Genomic DNA, 18,573 nt, shown 5'->3' on the forward strand with positions numbered 1-18,573 from the left:
GTGTTCATCCAGCTCTGCACCTTGTTATCTCCATCTGGTGGAACTTGGTCAGTGGCAGTGCCTGCTAACAAAGGGCAGTGAGCAGAGATGGGGCATAGGGAGAGAGGGACTAGACCAGGGAGTAAGGCTGCTAAGCGACAGCAGAGATCGGGAGGGGCGCGGAGGCAGAGCAGGAGACAAAACCAGGGCAGGGCACAGAGCTGAACACCGCCGTAGGGAAGAGAGACGAGGGCAGGACTGAAGGCGAGAGTGGGACAGATTATATGAGCCATACTGCAGGTTGTCTGCAGAAACAAGGTGGAAGCAAAATGGGTAAAGTCTGGAGTTAAGGCGCTTATGGTTAATCGGGGACATCATTGTATCTTTCTGGACTTGTCTGCAACTCTTTGATAATGACAATCTCTGACTTACCCTCCTAGTCAGCCCATTTCCATCTCCATACTGCAGCCTTACTTGCTTCTTCCTGGCTTCCCCCTCTTTGTCTGACTCTTAAGCAGCAGCCTATGAGCTCTCCAACGTACTGGGGTCCCGATGGGGTGAAGCAGAAGAGAAATCAGGAGGGCGTGACCTTGAATTTTGAATTTGAGGCTATATATGTAGTTTGACAGAGTTTGCGGATTTGCCACTTGGGAAAGTAATGCTATCCCTTGAGCCCCTTCCTGCCCTGGGTCACCAGGTTTGATGTACTGCCACCCACTCTTTACACCGCACCACCACACCCCCACCCCAAATCATGTGAGGAGCAGGTTCAGTCCGTCGCACTCGCTGTGCAAGCGAGTAACTGCCCGTCCCTTAGAGTTGTTAGTGCAGGAGGCTGTTGAGCCCATCATTCTTATCCTGTTTTCATTTCCTGGTATCCTCTCTGCTCCTTGTCAAGTAATGCTATTTCTTTAATCTCCCTGTCCGCTTTCGAGTGAGGAAATCAGCGTTTCACAAAACAATTTCTCTTGTTTTCCTGGTGATAGTCTCGAACGTTACCAACTTAGAGCAGGGGATTCGGTTAGTGGCTAACTTCTTGGCTTATCATTGCCCAGTGTTTGCCGAGCTGTTTAAGACTGCGGCGCTGACCGTTCTCCATTCTCTCTCCGCTCAGGTTTAACCCGTATCTTAAAAGGCCGTGGCGAGATGGTGAAAAACCGCACTGTGGACTGGGCCTTGGCTGAGTACATGGCCATTGGGTCCTTGCTGAAGGAAGGTATTCATATCCGCTTGAGTGGGCAAGACGTGGAGAGAGGAACTTTCAGGTAAAACTCAGAGCAAGGCAGCTTCTGTTTCCGTGATGGGAGGCTCCCGGTTAATGTGTCTCATGTCTGAGGCAAAGGTTAGCAGGCAACACAGAATTGAACACTGAGTGATAGAAATCGGGTTCTCCTGACAATACAGCAAGTTTCCTGGTCACTGTTCCTGCAACTCACTTTGGATTCCAGCTTAACTGACAACAACTGAGTGGGCTGGCACAGTGGCTCCAGTGGTTAGCGCTGCTGCCTCATGGCGCCAGGGACCCGGGTTTGATTCCCCTCTCGGGTGACTGTCCACGTGGGTTTCCTCCTGGTGCTCCAGTTTCCTCCCACAGTCCAAAGCTGTACAGGTTAGGGTGAATTGGCCATGCTAAATTGCCCCGTAGTGTCCAAGGATGTGCCAGTTAAGCAGATTGGCCATGGGAAATGTGGGTTTATGAGGATAGGGTAGAGGGGTGGGATGCTGTTCAGAGGGTTGATGGGCCGAATGGCCTGCTTCAATATGATTTCCAGAGTTGAGTTCTGAGGATGGGTCACCGGACCGGAAACGTTAACTGTTTTTTCCTTCACAGATGCTGCCAGACCTGCTGAGCTTTTCCAGCAACTTTGTTTTTGTTCCTGATTTACAGCATCCGCAGTTCTTCTGGTTTTTCCCGAGTTGCCAAGCCGGGATTCGAACCTCTCGCAATCTTGGGTCGTTGTTATAATAACGCTACTTGATGCAATCCGCTGAGTGAGCAGCGGGCGATGTTGTTTTGGGCTTTATCCCTTGGTGTGAGTGGCTTGCCAAGACATTCCCCCAGTTTTAGGGCCATTGCTGCTTTCTGTCTTTTGAAACAACCTAGATTCAGGTGTCAGGAGCAGTCCCTCAAAACTTGGATGGTCATCAGTGAGAGTTTGGGCAGGGCTTGTACCATGTAATCATTGGGGCAAGTGACAACGTCACTGGACTGCCACCCCAAGAGGCCCACGTTTATGACCTAGGAACATAGGTTTGAGCCTCACCGAGGCAGCTGGGGAAATTTGAACTCAACAAAAATCTAGGATTTTTTAAAATTTGTTGTTTAAAAACTCATCTGGTTCACGAATCGTAGCATGCCTATGGTGTGGAAGCAGGTGAGTCTATACCAACCCTTTGAAGAGCATCCCAGGCTGCACCCTACTCCCACCCTAGCCGGTGATGCCCATGACCCGTGAATGAATTTTTAAAACTCCCACAGATTTGAGAAAAGGCTGTATTGTTTAATGGACTCGAGGCTTAAAGAGAGAGATTTTTAATCTTTCTGATGAAGGGTCTAGGCCCGAAACGTCAGCCTTCCTGCTCCTATGATGCTGCTTGGCCTGCTGTGTTCATCTAGCCCTGCACCTTGTTGTCTCGGATTCTCCAGCATCTGCAGTTCCTACTATCTCAGATTTTTAATCTTGCTAGGGAATCCAGGGTTATAGGGAAAGGGCAGGAACGATGAGTCGAGGATTTATCAGATCAGCTACGGATTCATTGAATGACGGATCGGACCCGATGGGCTGAATGGCCTCCTTCTGCTCCACTTTTCTGACTTCAATGCTGTATACGCTTTTGAAAAAGACTGTTTTTCAAAACGAGTCAGTGTTCATTATTAATGACGTTGTGGTGTAGCCACTGACCTCAAGAATGTCAGCTTTGCTCACAACATCTAGGATGGTGAGATTGAAATGGAACTTTGCAACAGTGTCCTCGGGTGTGAACAGTAAAATGCGTGTAGATTGTAACTGTCATATTTGTTCAACCTGATACTGCAGAGAGGTTATTCTTGTATTCTGTCTCTCCCCTCCCCCACCCCCCACATCTCTGCTGCTATCAGTCATCGGCATCACGTGCTGCACGACCAAAACGTAGATAAGAAGACTTGTATTCCTATGAACCATCTCTGGCCAAACCAGGCTCCGTACACCGTGTGTAACAGCTCGCTCTCTGAATACGGCGTGCTGGGTAGGACCTTTACCATTACCATTTCACACAAAGCTGCTCCGAGCTAGCGAGAAAGATGGCAATGCAGTGGGGTGTGAGTGTGTGTGTGTAAAACCCCTTGTCCTTCTGGATGGAAGTGGGTCGTGGGTTTGGAAGGTGCTGTCTGAGGGGCCTCGGTGAGTTGCTGCAGTGCATCTTGTAGATGGTACACACTGCTGTTACTGAGCGTTGGTGGTAGGGGGGAGTGGGATGTTTGTGGATGTGGGGCCAATCAAGCGGGGGGGCTGCTTTGTCCCTGGATGGTGTCGAGCTTCTCGAGTGTTGTTGGAGCTGCCCCCATCCGGGGCAAGTGGGGGTATTCCATCACACTCCTAACTGCGTAGAGTTTGCACATTCTCCCCGTGCCTGTATGGGTTTCCTCCGGGTGCTCCAGTTTGCTCCCACATTCCAAAGATGTGCAGGTTAGGGTGGTTTGGATGTGCTAAATTGCCCCGTAGTGTCCAGGGATGTGCAGGCTAGTGGTTTAGCCTTGGGAAATGTAGGGTTACAGGGATTGAGGTGGATCAGGGTGGGATACTGTCCATAGGTTTGGTGTGGGCTTGATGGGCCTGCTTCCACACTGTAGGGATTCTATGATACTGGGCAGGCTTTGGGGGGAGTCAGGAGGGAAAGTTCCTCGCTGCAGGATTCCTGGCCTCTGACCTGCTCTTGTAAACACTGTGTTTGTTTATGTGGGGCTGATCCTGTTCAGTTTCTGGTAAGTAACTGAAATTTTGACCAAGTCGTAAGGGAATTCCATTAGACAGTGATGCATAGGTGTAGAATTAGGCCATTCAGCCCATCAAATTTGATATATAAACTGAATGGGAAAGATCATAGTGAGAGTTGCATTGTGATACTCTGTCAAAATTCAACAGAAAGCACATGGGCTGAATGGCCTCATTATATGATACTGAGTCATTTGTACTTCTGTATCGTCTAAAGCCAATAACCGAGATAGGGAATACAGAGTGCATTTTAGATTTGTTTCCCTTTGAGCTTCCAGTCTGCCTCACTGTTTGTATGCACCACTGGGAGATACAGACCATGGGATTCCTGGTTAAAACTGCCCTGGGTTTCCTTGAGGGAAAGTGGGGGAGAAAATGAGCCATGGTTTTCGCTCCTGACACCTATCCACTGACCCCACTGTGCACAGCCATCTCTGGGTCAGCCAAGAGGGGATCTGCCCTGACTGTGGTGCCTTCTGGAGTTGGATAGCCTGGCTCACAAAACCGGCTAGTTTTCCAGATGTGTGCACTGCCTGAGTCTGTCCCCCCTCTCTCTCTCTCACCCACTGTGCAGGTTTCGAGCTGGGGTTTGCGATGGCTAGCCCCAACACACTGGTCCTGTGGGAGGCCCAGTTCGGAGATTTCCACAACACCGCCCAGTGCATCATTGACCAGTTCATCAGTCCAGGCCAGGCCAAGTGGGTCCGGCAGAATGGGATTGTCCTGCTGCTTCCTCACGGCATGGAAGGAATGGTAAGGCTTGAGACTTTCAGGGATGGTGCGTTTCACAGTTTCGACCAGCTCCTGTCCTTGCTCTGCCTGAAAGAACATCACTGCCCCTGACAATTCAATAGCGGCAATAAAATGACAGCCTGTTCTGATTCGAGCATTGAGAGGCGTTGGCTGCTTGCCTTTTTAAGTGATATTTTATCTGGACACGAAAGGCACTGAGCTCAAAACATTCACAACAAATTTGGGAAGCAGCTTTCCAAAGCACAGAATCAAATCCCGGACCATGCTGACGTTTCGGCTTGACCCTCCCGGATCAAACCCTGCTTTCTACCTCCCAGCCCAGCTTCATTTCCCATTTTTCATTCCAATCACTGACCAGTTGGCGTTCAGTTTCTTGTGTGTGACCATTCTGTGTGCAACAAAGTCAGTTAAAATTAGAAGGAACTAGAAAAAGGAGGAGGAATGACAAATATTTTTGTCTCTTTGTTCTGTTTGTACACTCATCACGAATGTCCAAGTTCAGCGGGGCATAGGGAAGGCCAATGGAATGTTGGCCTTTATTTTAGAGGGAGTGGAGTATAAAAGTGGGGAGGTTTTGCTAAAACTACACAGGGCACTATTCATGCCACAGCTGGAAATACTGTGAACAATTTTGGGTCCCCGTATCTAAGGAAAGATAGACTGGCCATGGGAGGCGGCCCAGAGAAGGTTCACTTGGCTGTTCCCAGGTATGGAGGGACTGACTTGTGAGGAGAGGTTGAGTAGGTTGGGGCCTGTACTCGTTTAGAAGAATGAGAGGCGACCTTATTGAAACAGACAATTTTCTGAAGAAGGGTCTAGGCCCAAAACGTCAGCTTTCTTGCTCCTCTAATGCTGCTTGGCCTGCTGTGTTCATCCAGCTCTACACCTTGTTATCTCAGATTCTTAGAGGGACTTGATAGGGGGAGATGTGGAGAGGATGTGTCCCCTTGTGGGAGAGTCTGAGACCAGAGGGTGTAACCTCAGGGTAAGGGGTTGCCTGTTGACAGATGATGAGGAATTTCCCCTCTCCCAGGGGAGTGAATCTGTGGAATTCTTTACCACAGGGCTATAGCGGCTGGGTCATTCAAGGTTGAGACAGACAGATTTTTAATCAGGAAGGGGATTTGCGGGTTATGGGGGGGAAAAGACAGGAAAATGGGAGTTGAGGATGATCAGATCAGCCATTGAATGGCAGAATGGACTTTATTGGCTGAAGGCCTACTTCTGCTCCTATGTCTTACTGTCACAACAGCCTGAAATATTGGTGAATAAAGCTGCGCTTTAAAAACATAACCTTGCAATTGAGGAAGTATGGAAAAAGTCCCAATTCATATTTGCCTGTTGGTTTGTTTGTTCTCAGCACTTGTGTGCTGGGGACAATTTGATCCCTTAGTTAACCTTGCTAAAATATCAGGGCATTCGCAGGTTGTTGGTGGGAGCTGACTGCATGCAAATTGACTGCCAGTGTGTGCAGACTTCAAAAGACCCTCAATTGGCTGCAAAGCATTCCGCAATGTCCAAGTGGTTGTGGAAGGTGCTATATAAATGCAGACTTCTCCATCAGTCTCTGCCCTCCCTTCCTGCCCATCTTCCCCCCCCCCCCCCCCACCCCACAGCCTTCTGTCTGATCTGTCTCTCTCTCTCTCTCTCTCCGCCCCGGCTCACTCTCCAGTGACTAATACCCAGTTCTGGTGATGTTTCCAGGGGCCCGAGCACTCGTCCGCAAGGCCGGAGCGCTTCCTGCAGATGTGCAACGACGATCCCGACGTAGTGCCGGTGAGTACTGCTCAGCACCCGAGCTTTGTTTCTCGGGGGTGGGGGAAGGTGGGGTTTATTTTGGGATCGCTGTAACCCTCTCGATGGTCTCTTTCCCCCTTCCCCACCCCACCCCCTGCAGAAAATGATGGAAGACTTTGCAGTGCAGCAGCTGTACGATGCCAACTGGATCGTGGTGAATTGCTCCACTCCCGCCAACTACTTCCACGTGCTGAGGAGACAGATACTGCTACCTTTCCGCAAGCCGGTCAGTGCCGAGCCATTCTTCCACTCGCTCCGTGTTTTCTCTCCCGCTGATCCTCGGGACACTCACTTAGGGTGGTGGGCTAAGGGCGAAAGGAGTAGGGGCTCGATACCCAATCCCAGCAGCTGCCCATGCAGCAATACTCACATTGGTCTGACGTCACTGTGGGTCTAAAGTCATGCCCCAGTTGGGCTAAGGACAGTGGGTTTACATCCCCAAAGTCAACCGGCTTTTTTTATTTGATCATAAAGTCGTACAGCACAGAAATGGACCCTTTGGTCCAACCTGTCCATGCCGACCAAATATCCTAACTAACTCTAGTCCTATTTGCCAGCATTTGGCTCATATCCCTCTAAACCCTTCCTATTTGTATACCCATCCAGATGCCTCTTAAATGTTGTCATTGTACCAGCCTCCACCACTTCCTCTGGCAGCTCATTCCATACACGCACCACCCTCTGTGTGAAAAAGTTGCCCCTTAGGTCCCCTTTTAAATCTTTCCCCTCTCGCCTTAAATCTAGCCCCTCTAGTTTTGGATTCCCCTACACTTGGAAATAGACCGTGACTGTTCACCCCATCTACGACCTCATGATTTTATAAACCTCTATAAGGTCACCTCTCAGCCTTCGACGCTCCAGGGAAAACAGCCCCAGCCCATTCAGCCTCTCCTTTTTAGCTCAAACCCTCCAACCCCAGCAACGTCCATGTCAACTTGGTCATTTCTTGGCCGCCAAGCTTTTGATTTCAGCTTTTAATGTTTGCATTTAAATTTCACCCCCTTCCCCCAGCTGCAGTGGTGGGATTTGAACCCATGGACCCCCTCAGTGTTGGCCTGGCCTTCTGGATTGCTAGTCCGGCAACATTATTGTCATCGGAGCAGGAGTAGACCATTTTGGCCCATTTTCAGCCTCCTTTCCCCATTCGGTACAACCAGAACAAATCTTGGCTTCAATTCCACCATCCTGCTTTCTGCACCCCGCCCACCCACCTGATGCCGTGATCTAATATCCATCTATCGAATGTTGCAGCTTCACAGCCCTCTGGGGCAGAGAATTCTGAAGATTCACTACCTTTTGAGTAAAGAAATTTGTCCCACTCTCAACCCTGAACGACTGGCCCCTTACTCTGAGACCCATACCACAGAACATAGAACATTACAGCGCAGTACAGGCCCTTCGGCCCTCGATGTTGCGCTGACCTGTGAAACCAATCTGAAGCCCATCTAACCTAAACTATTCCATTATCATCCATATGTTTATCCAATGACCATTTAAATGCCCTTAAAGTTGGCGAGTCTACTACTTTTGCAGGCAGGGCATTCCACGCCCTTACTACTCTCTGAGTAAAGAACCTACTTCTGACATCTGTCCTATATCTATCACCCCTCAATTTAAAGCTATGTCCCCTTGTGCTAGCCATCACCATCTGAGGAAAAAGGCTCCCACTGTCCACCCTATCTAATCCTCTGATCATCTTGTATGTCTCTATTAAGTCACCACTTAACCTTCTTCTCTCTAACGAAAACAGCCTCCAGTCCCTCAGCCTTTCCTCATAAGACCTTCCCTCCATACCAGGCAACATCCTGGTAAATCTCCTCTGCACCCTTTCCAATGCTTCAATATCCTTCCTATAATGCGGCGACCAGAACTGTACGCAATACTCCAAGTGCGGCCGCACCAGAGTTTTGTACAGCTGCAACATGACCTCATGCTCCAAACGTCAATCCCTCTACCAATAAAACCTAACACACCGTACGCCTTCTTAACAAGCCTATCAACCTGGGTGGCAACTTTCAGGGATGACCCAATTTACAGAGCTCCCTCATCATAGGACAGTCCCCTCATTCCAGGGACTAATTTAGTGAACCTTCATACTGCTTCCTCTACAGGAACTATATCCTTCCTTCGATACAGAGACCAAAACTGTACACACTGCAGCAATTTTAGCAAAGCCTCAAAACAAGGCTTGTGAAGTGTGCTGTCCTGTATCTAAAGTTTACAGCACATCCAGTGTGATTTGTGTTGCAGGTTGATTCTATTACTGGATAAGTCCAATCCTAGCCTGAAATCTGGTTGATAAGATCATATCTTGTTTCTTTCAATTTATGAGGTGGTTTTTCACTGAAAAACACGCACGTGGTGCTGTAGATTTGGTTTTAACAACAAAAGAGGTTTATTACGCAAAAGAAATGAAGGTAAAATAGAATAATCCAAATTATTTGCATGCAATGCAGTTTGAAAGATTTTGCAACAGACAGTAAATCCGAAGTGCATCCTTTTATCATACTCAAACACTAGACAGAATTACTTCTCTGTTGGTTTGATTAAATTGTTACTTTCAATTCCCTGTCTTAAGACCATAATAGCCGCCTCTTTGAATATTCACAACACTGATCTTAGACTTTCTCAGCTTCAAAGAATCCCCTCAGAGTCCTAATTGAATACTTCTGGTCTGGAACTGTCGACGAAACTCTTTCTCTTGAGGTAACCTGTTTCCAAACAGTTTTGAAACTATCTCTTTTATTCTGCTTTACACATCCAAATTCTCCCACAACCTCTGAACTGAAACTCAAAAGCTTTCCAAGCTGTTGGTTTTCCCCCAGGTAAAAGTTATCAAGTCCTGATCCTTGAACTGAAAACAGCCTAATGTGCCTCCATTTTTACATTGTCCGCTCATAAGATAATCACAATGCAAACATTACGGCTGACGAAGTCTCTTTCTTATAAAGGCTTTAGGAAAAGAATCACAGCTACAAAAACACTGATAATTTAATCATTAAACCTTTTTGTGTACTCAAATCAAAACCCATGTGCCACTAGATCAAAATCCAAGCTCTGAAATGACTGATATGTATGAGCTGCGCACCTTGTAATATAAGTTCTGTTTGTCACCTCTACGGGCAGAGAACTAATCCACTTACTTTGCTGTTTTCAATTTCAGCTCATTATCTTCACCCCCAAATCATTGCTGCGTCATCCTGATGCGAAATCCAGCTTTGATATGATGCTGCCAGGTAGGTTGGCATGCCTTCAACAGGAATCCCTCCACTGTGCCCGTAGAATAATGACAAATGTTGCAGTTGGCGGCCCGATGCTTCCATTGTCATGGCTTCCATTTAAGGGCAGTTAAATCGTGTCAATGATATTCACGAGAAACTACCACCCCACTGTTGTGCTAAAATTTCTGAAGCGTTTCCATCCTGCATTCATCAGGACACATGCAAGAGTGCCAAATTTCAAGTGATCACCACCGGTGAAAGGAGAGAAGGAAAATATGCTAACTGGTTGGAGTGTCAGATCTGATCAGTTGGAGCAATGCCATGGGGATGGAATGGGAAAGTATAGGCTCCCAAATAATTCACAATGTGTAAGGCATATACATGTCCCTCTTGTTTGTGGAGAGCGGGCCCTTGCGTATGGGTTTTGCAGCTTCTAATATTGGCTATATGAGTGGTATTTTTCCAGGATGCTTCTGACTGTCCAAAAAAGAAAGTATGCTGCCTGACTGAAACAGCAAACTCCTGTGAATTTCAGCGTCGCTGCATTGCCGGGTACATTAGCTGTACGTCCCACTGATAATCCAATCGAATCAAACAGTGTGTTCTTCAGTTATTTTTTAGTAGGCCTATTACACACTGTACTCCTCCACTCTTTTAAATCATTCGTGGGATGTGGGCATCACTGGCCAGGCCAGTATTTACTGCCCATCCCTAATTGTCCAGAGGGGAGTTAAGGATCAACCACATTGCTGTGGATCTGGAGTCACATTAGTGAACCAGATAAGTTTTTCCTGACAACCAACGACAGTTTCGTGGTCACAATTAGACTTCTTAATTCTAGGTACTTACTGAGTTCAAACTCTACCATCTGCTGCTATGGTAGGATTCGAACCCTGGTGCCCAGAACGTTAACCCGGGTCTCTGGATCTGAGCGAGCAAGAATACCACAAGGCCGTTGCCTCAATTGCAAAGCCCAGAGCAAAACGACCACTGTTAGCTGGGAATTGCCTTGGATAGCACCTACTGAACAATCCCGAGTGTGATGATAGTGGCACCGACAATCAATGTACCATAATTTGTTGAATTCATAAACATGGCTGATTGACTAAAAGTAACATGGTTTCATAGGCAAAGACTAGCTAGCATCAATGAGAGATATTTGCATTGAAACACACAAGATTCTGAGATGTCTTGATAGGGTGGGTGCTGAGAGGAGGTTCACCCTCTTGTGGACGAAATGAGAATTAGGGAGAGATCACTTAAGTATTGGGGGCATCCATGAGGAGGAAATATTTTCTCTCGCCCAGAGAGCAGTGATGGAATGTGTTCGCGGCTAAGCAAGACATGTTGCTGTTTGAGGGAATTGGGGTTTAACATGGGCAGACTGGGAGGAGGAGGCCCACAGTCTGACCGGCCAGGATCGTATTGAATGACCGAACAGCATCTGTTGGGGCAGTTAGTCGATTGTGAGTTGCAAAGACATTGGGTATCGCATAGGGGAATGGAAAATGGATCTACTTGTGGGAGCATATACACACAGGTGCACCCTGTCCGTCTCTCTCGTTTTCCACTAGGTACAGAATTCCTGCGTGGAATTGTGGAGGATGGGTCTGCTGCTGAGAAACCAAAGGAAGTTAAAAGACTGCTGTTTTGTACTGGTAAAGTATATTACGAGCTGGCAAAAGAACGCAAGAACAAGAACCTGGAAGCTGAGGTTGCAATCACCAGATTAGAGCAGGTAAGCTGTTCAGAACTCCCAGCAGAGCAGGAGAAAGTGGGAGCAAGGCTTTTACTTATCCCTCTCTCTCGTCCCTCCTCGTATATCCCTCACCAATCGCGGTTTGTGTTCCTGGTGGATTAGGGAAAGGCAGAACGGCCAGTGGGTTTTTCAGTGACCAGTCCCGGAAAGGTGACAAGAAGCATGAAGGCGAGTTCCGGAGTGAGGTTGGAGTAACGTTGTTGGTCTGTGTTAAAGAGCTCACTGTCCAGACAGGATGTATGCATGGAGATACATGCGGAGACTGCGCTGTGTAGTCCAGCGAGAGTGCCCTCTCAGACACCAAAGTCACAATATTCCCCAGAACACACCTTCCACCTGACAATTCAGCGCTCCAAGGAGTATGCCTTGGAGCCATCAGTCTCCAATGAAATTCCTTCATTCTAGCCTGTCTTTTATTTTTGTTAATAACTTACCTCCTCTTCCATGGGTAATGCTGGGCAAGACCAGCATTCATTGCCCATTCCTAATTGCCCTTGAACTGAGTGTCTTGCTCGGGCCAAATCAGAGGGGAGTTGAGAGTCAACCTTTTTTTTTTGCTGTGGGTTTGGAGTCCTGTGACTTAGTAAGGATGGCAGGTTTCTTTCCCTGAAGGACATGAGGGAACCACTTTGTCATGGTCCCCATGACTGACTGTGGCTTTTATGGATCAAATCAAAATGCCACGCCATGGGGTTTGAACCTGCACCCCTCAATGTATCAGCATCAGTCTCTGGGTGGTCTTACCTCGATGCAACTGCTTCCCAAATTAAATCGGTGTTGGAAGCGAGCTCCTCTGTCTCTGGGTTGATGGACACTGGGGGGTGTCAGGCATGGGTCCCCACACAACCTGGAAGGTGCTCACACTCCACCCACGCTGTCTTCCTCTGCAGCTCTCTCCCTTCCCGTTTGATGTCGTGGAGAAAGAGGCCAAGAAGTACTCTAATGCCGAGCTGGTCTGGTGCCAGGAGGAGCACAAGAACCAGGGCTACTACGAATACGTGAAGCCGCGCATCCGCGCCACCACTCGCCGTGAGCGCCCGGTCTGGTGAGTAAAGGCCAGTCGCAGACTACCCACTGCTGCTAGGCACCCCATCCCTGGGGGTGCCGGGGAGGGCGTCTGACCTGAGGTGATATCTACTGTTCTTCTTTGGAACCGAAGCTGTGATGTTTACACTTTCATAATCATCAAACCTGATTGAGCAAACATAGACCTCTGCTGCTCCCTGATATCGAAATTATCGTTCAAGGTAAAGTGGCCTCCTTAGACCCCGAGGTTGCTTTCTTACTGGAGACAGATGATTGGTGATGGTTTAACCTGAGGGGTCACTATGCCTCAGGCGAGGGGAGAGATCGAGAAGGAGAGTCCTTCATGGTCACCTCAGCCGGTGATGGGGACACCAAAGTGAAAAATAATCTCCCCTTTCCAAATGCTTTAAATGTCTCCAGGTCCCCCTATCTTGGTGCCTTATCACTAGTCCCCGTAACACAATCATTCTTCTCCACTTCCTCAGCAGCCCACTCCCTCCATTTCCCCCAAGAGACCAAAACTCCATCCCAGCCTGAAATCTGTCCAACAGCCCTTCGGGGTAGAGGATATGCCACCTCCCTTGAGTGGAGGGGTTTCTCCCCATCTCAGTATAAGCAACCCTTATCCTGAGACAGTGCTGCCCCTGTGTTCTAGAGTCCCCAGCAGTGGGGTGGGGGGCAGGGGTTGAAAACAGTCTGTGTCCACCCTAATAAAAAAAATCCTACGTTTTGATGAGACCACCTCCCCATCTTCTAAACATCAGAGAATATTGATCCAGTTTACTCAGTCTCCAATCAGGACCCCTCATCCCAGGGGTCCAATCTAGTGAACCTCCTGTACCGCTTCTGAAGCAAGTGCATTTCATCTTTTTACATATTGGACGCTAAAACTGCACATGGTCGAATTGACTACCCATTGCTGTTTGCAAGAATTATCAATTGCCAGAGGAGCTCAGTTAGAAAAAGGCTAACTGTAAAGGAATAATGGCAAGGGCTGTTACGTCGAGGGTGAAGCATCTTTACAGGCCCACTGCATAATGATGGTGCATTTCCCTATTGGCCAATCTACCAATCCAGGGTGTGAATTTAACCACACTTTAGCCAGGTCATTTTGGTGCTATCAGCCTGAGCCCAGTGAGGAGGAGGGGTGTGGGCCACAGCAGCATAGATGAGGTAAAATTGAAAAGTAACTCAATTTAACTGGAGGGGAATGTGGATTCAAAAGAAAAATGAGATTTGCATTGATGTAGCACTTCACCTTACAGCCACGTGAATTGCATGGAATTGTTATCGTGCAGGAGGAGGCTACTCGGTCCAACATAGCTGCACCAGCTCTACATTCCTAAGTACCATTCACCTGCTTTCTATCCCCCATGCCCTAGCATGTTTGTATTGATCCAAATGATCATCCTATACCCTCTGTTCATCCAAGTGCAGTCACTATTGAGATGCCAGATTCCCAGCAACATGTTTGTGCACAGCAAGATTCTACTGACAGCGACATGATGGTCTGTAATTTGCACAGTTGATTGGCACTTAGGCAACAGGGTAAGAATTCCACCTGGTCCTCTCCCAAATGGGATCTTACACATCCACGAGGGGGTTGAGGGTGGTAGATGCAGGTTTAAATACCCTTGCCCTGACGGAGGGCACTGCCAATGAGGCTGCGAGGGTCTAGTTGGCTTGAGACCCGTGTCTGCTGACAGGGATCTATTTGTCTTGTGTCTCTGCAGGTACGTCGGGCGTGAGCCGGCCTCTGCCCCAGCGACGGGCAATAAGAACACCCACCTGCAGGAACTGAAGCGATTTCTGGAGACCAGCTTCAACCTGGAGGCCTTTAGCAACCTCAACAACTAGGACCCAGACTCTGACTCGCTTCGACACCTTAAACCTCCATCTTCCGTCCTCACTCTTAGGGACTATGCCGTGCATGCTACTGAGATCTAATTCCCACAACTTGGTGACAGGCTTGTATCTGCAGCATTTATTTCAGATAGGGGAAAAAACAAAAACTCGATTCAATACAGGAATTATGAAGCGGGGGAGAAAAGCCGCGTAAAACAGCCCACTGACGTGCTTTACGTTTCACCCCACTCTCCTTTTCAAACATATTGTTTAGTTGAACTGAGCAGTTGAAGTAACAAAGGTGTGGTTTGTACATTTTGTGAATAAGGAATTTTTCTATTTCTGAACTAGCCGTGGGCTGAACTCCCAGTCGATGGCTGGATCATGTTCTGATTTTAGCTCCTCCTGCCCCCACCGAACACTCCCCGCTCCCTCCTCCTCTCTTTCTCTCCCTCCTCTGCTACCATGAGTTCTGCCCAAGATTTGAAGCAATTTGGGAGAAGGCATTGCACTTTCAGCGTGTGCCAAAATCAAAGACTACACTGTATCCCTCACCTGTGTGTGGAAGAACTTTCTCTCAACAACCACTTCTTGCAGTTGCGCAGTAGGAAAAGCTGAGTTTATTTATTTTGGTACAAATAAAAAAAAAGTTTTCAACTGAATATAGCTTCATCAATAAAGAGACATTTTCCTCGTGCAACCCTTGGCTTTTCTTTTGAACACACGTCACAACTCCGTGTGGAGGTGGCTTCTCACCTGCACCTTTAAGAAAGTGGGCTGGCCTAAGGTTCCAGAACTTTGTGGGGTTGGCGGGGCAGGGGGAAGCAGAATGTGCCAGGTTCTAGAGCCGCACAGCGGGCAAGAGTGGAAGAAATCAATGTTCATGAGGGTGGGTGGCCAATGGATCAGGCCACACTCGAGTGTTGGTTTGTTTGGGGAGGGGGGGGGGTCAGCGGCTAAGAACGGAAAGCAGGAGAAAGCGCAGGTATCACAGACCAGAACAACAGAGGGTGAGAGTGGAATGGGCCAGGGCTGTACAGGATGGGGCAAAAGTGAATTGGGTCGAGGTACTACAGCAGCAGTTGGAAGTGATTGGTCTTCTCGAATGGGAGAGAGGTGGAATTGGATTTTGGTTCTAGACTGGGTTATTGAGAGAGCTTCTAGAGTGCAGGGCAGGGAGTGGAATGGACTTTGGTTCTGGAACAGGAAGTAAACATGTGGCATGGATTAAAGATCTTTGAGTTGCAGGATGAAATGCAATGCGCTGGTCTAGAGTGGGCTGACGTTCCAGAGTCAGTGAATTAACTAAGTGTTCTAGCACAGGAGGAGGAGATGGGGCTGGAACAGGCTGATGTTTCAGAATAACATCAGAAAACAGACTGGATTAAGGTTCTAGATTTGGAGAGGAGGGGAATATACTAGCACATGACAGGAGTATGGAAGTGGAATGGACTGATGTTCCAATGGGGCAGGTGGGGAAAGCAATGTTTTTTGTGTTGTAGAATGGATGGATTGGGAAAACAGGATGGAGGAGTGTTCTAGGATCAGGCAGCGGAACTGAGGAGGCTGTTCTTGAACTAAAGAGGAGAAAGCAGAATGGAAGAGTGCTTCTGGGGTAAGACTGTTAATGGCATTGAAAGATTGGTTAGTTGCCAGTCACAATCCAAACTGATTTAATATCTCTGGTGCAAATCAAAACGTCGGCATCATTTGAACTTTGAGTATCCCTCAAAGATTTCAGCAAATTAACCACAACTTGAACCTGTACCGGCATACAGACAGCAGAGAGCCCAACTGCTGTATTATACTCCTTCTGTATTGGCAGAGAGCCCAACTGCGTTTCAGGACAATAGACAGCCTTTACACCCTATTCCTAATGTCCTCTTGTTACCCCAACACAACTGGCAGTAGCCTTAAGCCAGGCAAAGTAAGTCATTTGGGGCACCCCCTTAAGAATGTTGGGGTGAGCCGTCTTCTTGAACCACTGCAGTCCATGTGGTGTATGGACACCCACACACTGCCCTTAGGGAGGGAGTTCCAGGATTCTGACCCAGCGCCACTAAAGGCACAGCTGATAAATTTCCCAAGTCGGGGCTGGTGAGTAGCTCGGAGGGTGAACTTGCAGGGGCTGGTGTTCCCATGTATACACTGATCTTGTCCATCGAGATGGAAGCTGTCATGGATTTGGAAGATGCTGTCTAAGGAGCTTTGGTGAGTTGCTGCAGTGCATCTTGTAGATGGTACACACTGCTGCTACCGAGGGTCAGTTGTGGAGGGAGTGGATGTGGTGTCAATCAAACGGGCTGTTTTGTTCCTGGATGGTGTGAAGCTTCTTGAGTGTTGTTGGGGCTGCACTCATTCAGACAATTGGGGAGTATTCCATCACACTCCTAACTTATGCTTGGTCAATGATGGACAGCCTTTTTAGGGGTTGTCAGGAGGAGAGTTACGCGCTGCAGGATTCCCAGCCTCTGACTTGCTCCTGTAGCCACTGGGTTTATGTGGGACTGGTCCTGTTTCCGATCAATGGGGAATATAAAACATTTCTTTAAGCAGAGATGGGGCTGTCTCTGTTCATGCTGTTTTAATGCACGTTTTTGTGTCAGGACTGGATTGGCATTTATTCGTGGGAATAGGTGATGTTGACCTGTTACAGGACACTTGTTAGACCCCGGCTCGATGTATTGTGTGCAGTCGAGGGTCCCACATTATAGGAAGGTGTGAACACACTGAAAAAAGAGAGAGAGTGCAGAAGTCATTTACAAGAACAGGTCCAGGGATGAGAAACTTCAGCCACGAGGATAGATCGAAGATGTTGTGACTTTCCTCGTCGGAGAGATAGTGACTGAGAGGGAAATCTGATAGAGTTTACAAAATCAGGAGAGGGAGCTATACAGAGTAGGTAGGGAAGAAGCTGTTCCTGTTGGTAAAAGGAACAAGGTTGGGGGGTGGGGGGAGGGGGAGGGGGAGGAGGTGGAGGTGGTGGTGGTGGTGGAAATAGATTTAAAGTCAGATGGAAACAAAGCAAGGGCGCTGTGAGGAAAAATCTTTTTCACAGTGCAAGTAGTCTGTGTGTAGAAGGTACTGCCTGGAAACGTGGTGGAGGCAGGTTCAATTGAGACATTCGAGAGGGGTATTGGATGTGTATTTGGATAGAAATTGTGTGCCGGGAAACGGGGAACAGGCAGGAGAAATGGGATAGAACCTGCTCGCAGATGCAACAGGCTGAACGGCCTCATCCTGTGCCTGTAATAATTTGGTGACTGATTGCTGCAGTGACATTTGATTTCCAAGTGTTGGTTGGCATTTGCCCAGATGTGGCGAGACTGCAAATGTGGCTCAGTGGGTTAAAGTCTTCCACTTCTGAGGCATGAGGAACCAGATTCACATCCCGGTCTTCTGCTGTATTATATTCCTTCTGGATTATCTCTGCCCAAAGCAAATGGTCATGTGGGAGTTTGCAATACTCCCTGCTTGGCTAGATAAGTGCACCAACACTCAAAGCACACCCTCTGGATTCGATATTTAAGAGTTGTAGCCTGTGATCGTTACAGTCTGATCCTCACTCTGACATGCCCTTTGGAAGCACAGGCTCTATCCTCTTCCCCCGAGTGAGAATGGAGGCGAGGATTAGCGTGTGGGTAGTTGATGGGAGGAAGGAAGGAAGGACAGATAGGAGGATGTCCCACTCACTAGCAGAAACCAAATCAGCCCAGACTCCAAATCCAGTCAAATTGTGCACAGGTGCGATCCAGAGTGCAAAGCCCTTGTGGTTGAACAGTCAATTTGGCAGTCACAGAAAGAGTTCTTTTAACTTTGATTTAAATAATCTGCATTTAGTGTGCAACTTGAAACAGAAAAGGTTCAGTAAAATTCACCTTGTGCACAATTTGTAGCTTAGTTGTATCATCATAGTACAAGAGGATTCCAAAGAGAGTGAGGGAAACGGTAGGGATAAGTGCTGAGGATCCCACAAGATCTGATAGCTTTACGTCACTACCTGAACCTTTTTTAGGCACATTTAAGGACAATTACTGATTTCTTAATGAGATCGCAACCGCTGATTTTGTGTTTACAAGCCTTTATCTATTTGAGGACAGAGTCCTACAAATGAGTCTCTGTCCAGTTGACACATTCAGTTTCTGGCGTCTCCTCTCCACTCCCAGGAATCAGATGCGACCCTTCAAACAGTCCGTGCGAATAAATTCATACAGATCTC

General features: G+C 47.9%; 1 protein-coding gene across 4 annotated transcripts in view; it reads left to right on the forward strand.

Moving 5' to 3' along the window:
- Window positions 1-15,054, forward strand: part of LOC109922059 (2-oxoglutarate dehydrogenase complex component E1) — an 80,330-nt gene extending 65,276 nt beyond the window's left edge. For all 4 annotated transcript variants that reach the window (XM_048618745.1, XM_048618747.1, XM_048618744.1 and 1 more), the window contains 9 exons: window positions 1,094-1,244; window positions 3,080-3,207; window positions 4,528-4,706; window positions 6,411-6,482; window positions 6,604-6,729; window positions 9,667-9,739; window positions 11,299-11,462; window positions 12,374-12,528; window positions 14,243-15,054. In XM_048618745.1, coding sequence (XP_048474702.1) covers window positions 1,094-1,244; window positions 3,080-3,207; window positions 4,528-4,706; window positions 6,411-6,482; window positions 6,604-6,729; window positions 9,667-9,739; window positions 11,299-11,462; window positions 12,374-12,528; window positions 14,243-14,366 — 1,172 coding nt within the window. In that variant the 3' untranslated portion in view covers window positions 14,367-15,054. The remainder of the gene's footprint in view (window positions 1-1,093; window positions 1,245-3,079; window positions 3,208-4,527; window positions 4,707-6,410; window positions 6,483-6,603; window positions 6,730-9,666; window positions 9,740-11,298; window positions 11,463-12,373; window positions 12,529-14,242) is intronic.
- The last annotated feature ends 3,519 nt before the right edge of the window (window positions 15,055-18,573 follow it).

This window comes from Rhincodon typus, chromosome 40, assembly GCF_021869965.1.
Source record: "Rhincodon typus isolate 14 chromosome 40, sRhiTyp1.1, whole genome shotgun sequence".
Lineage (NCBI taxonomy): Eukaryota > Metazoa > Chordata > Chondrichthyes > Orectolobiformes > Rhincodontidae > Rhincodon > Rhincodon typus.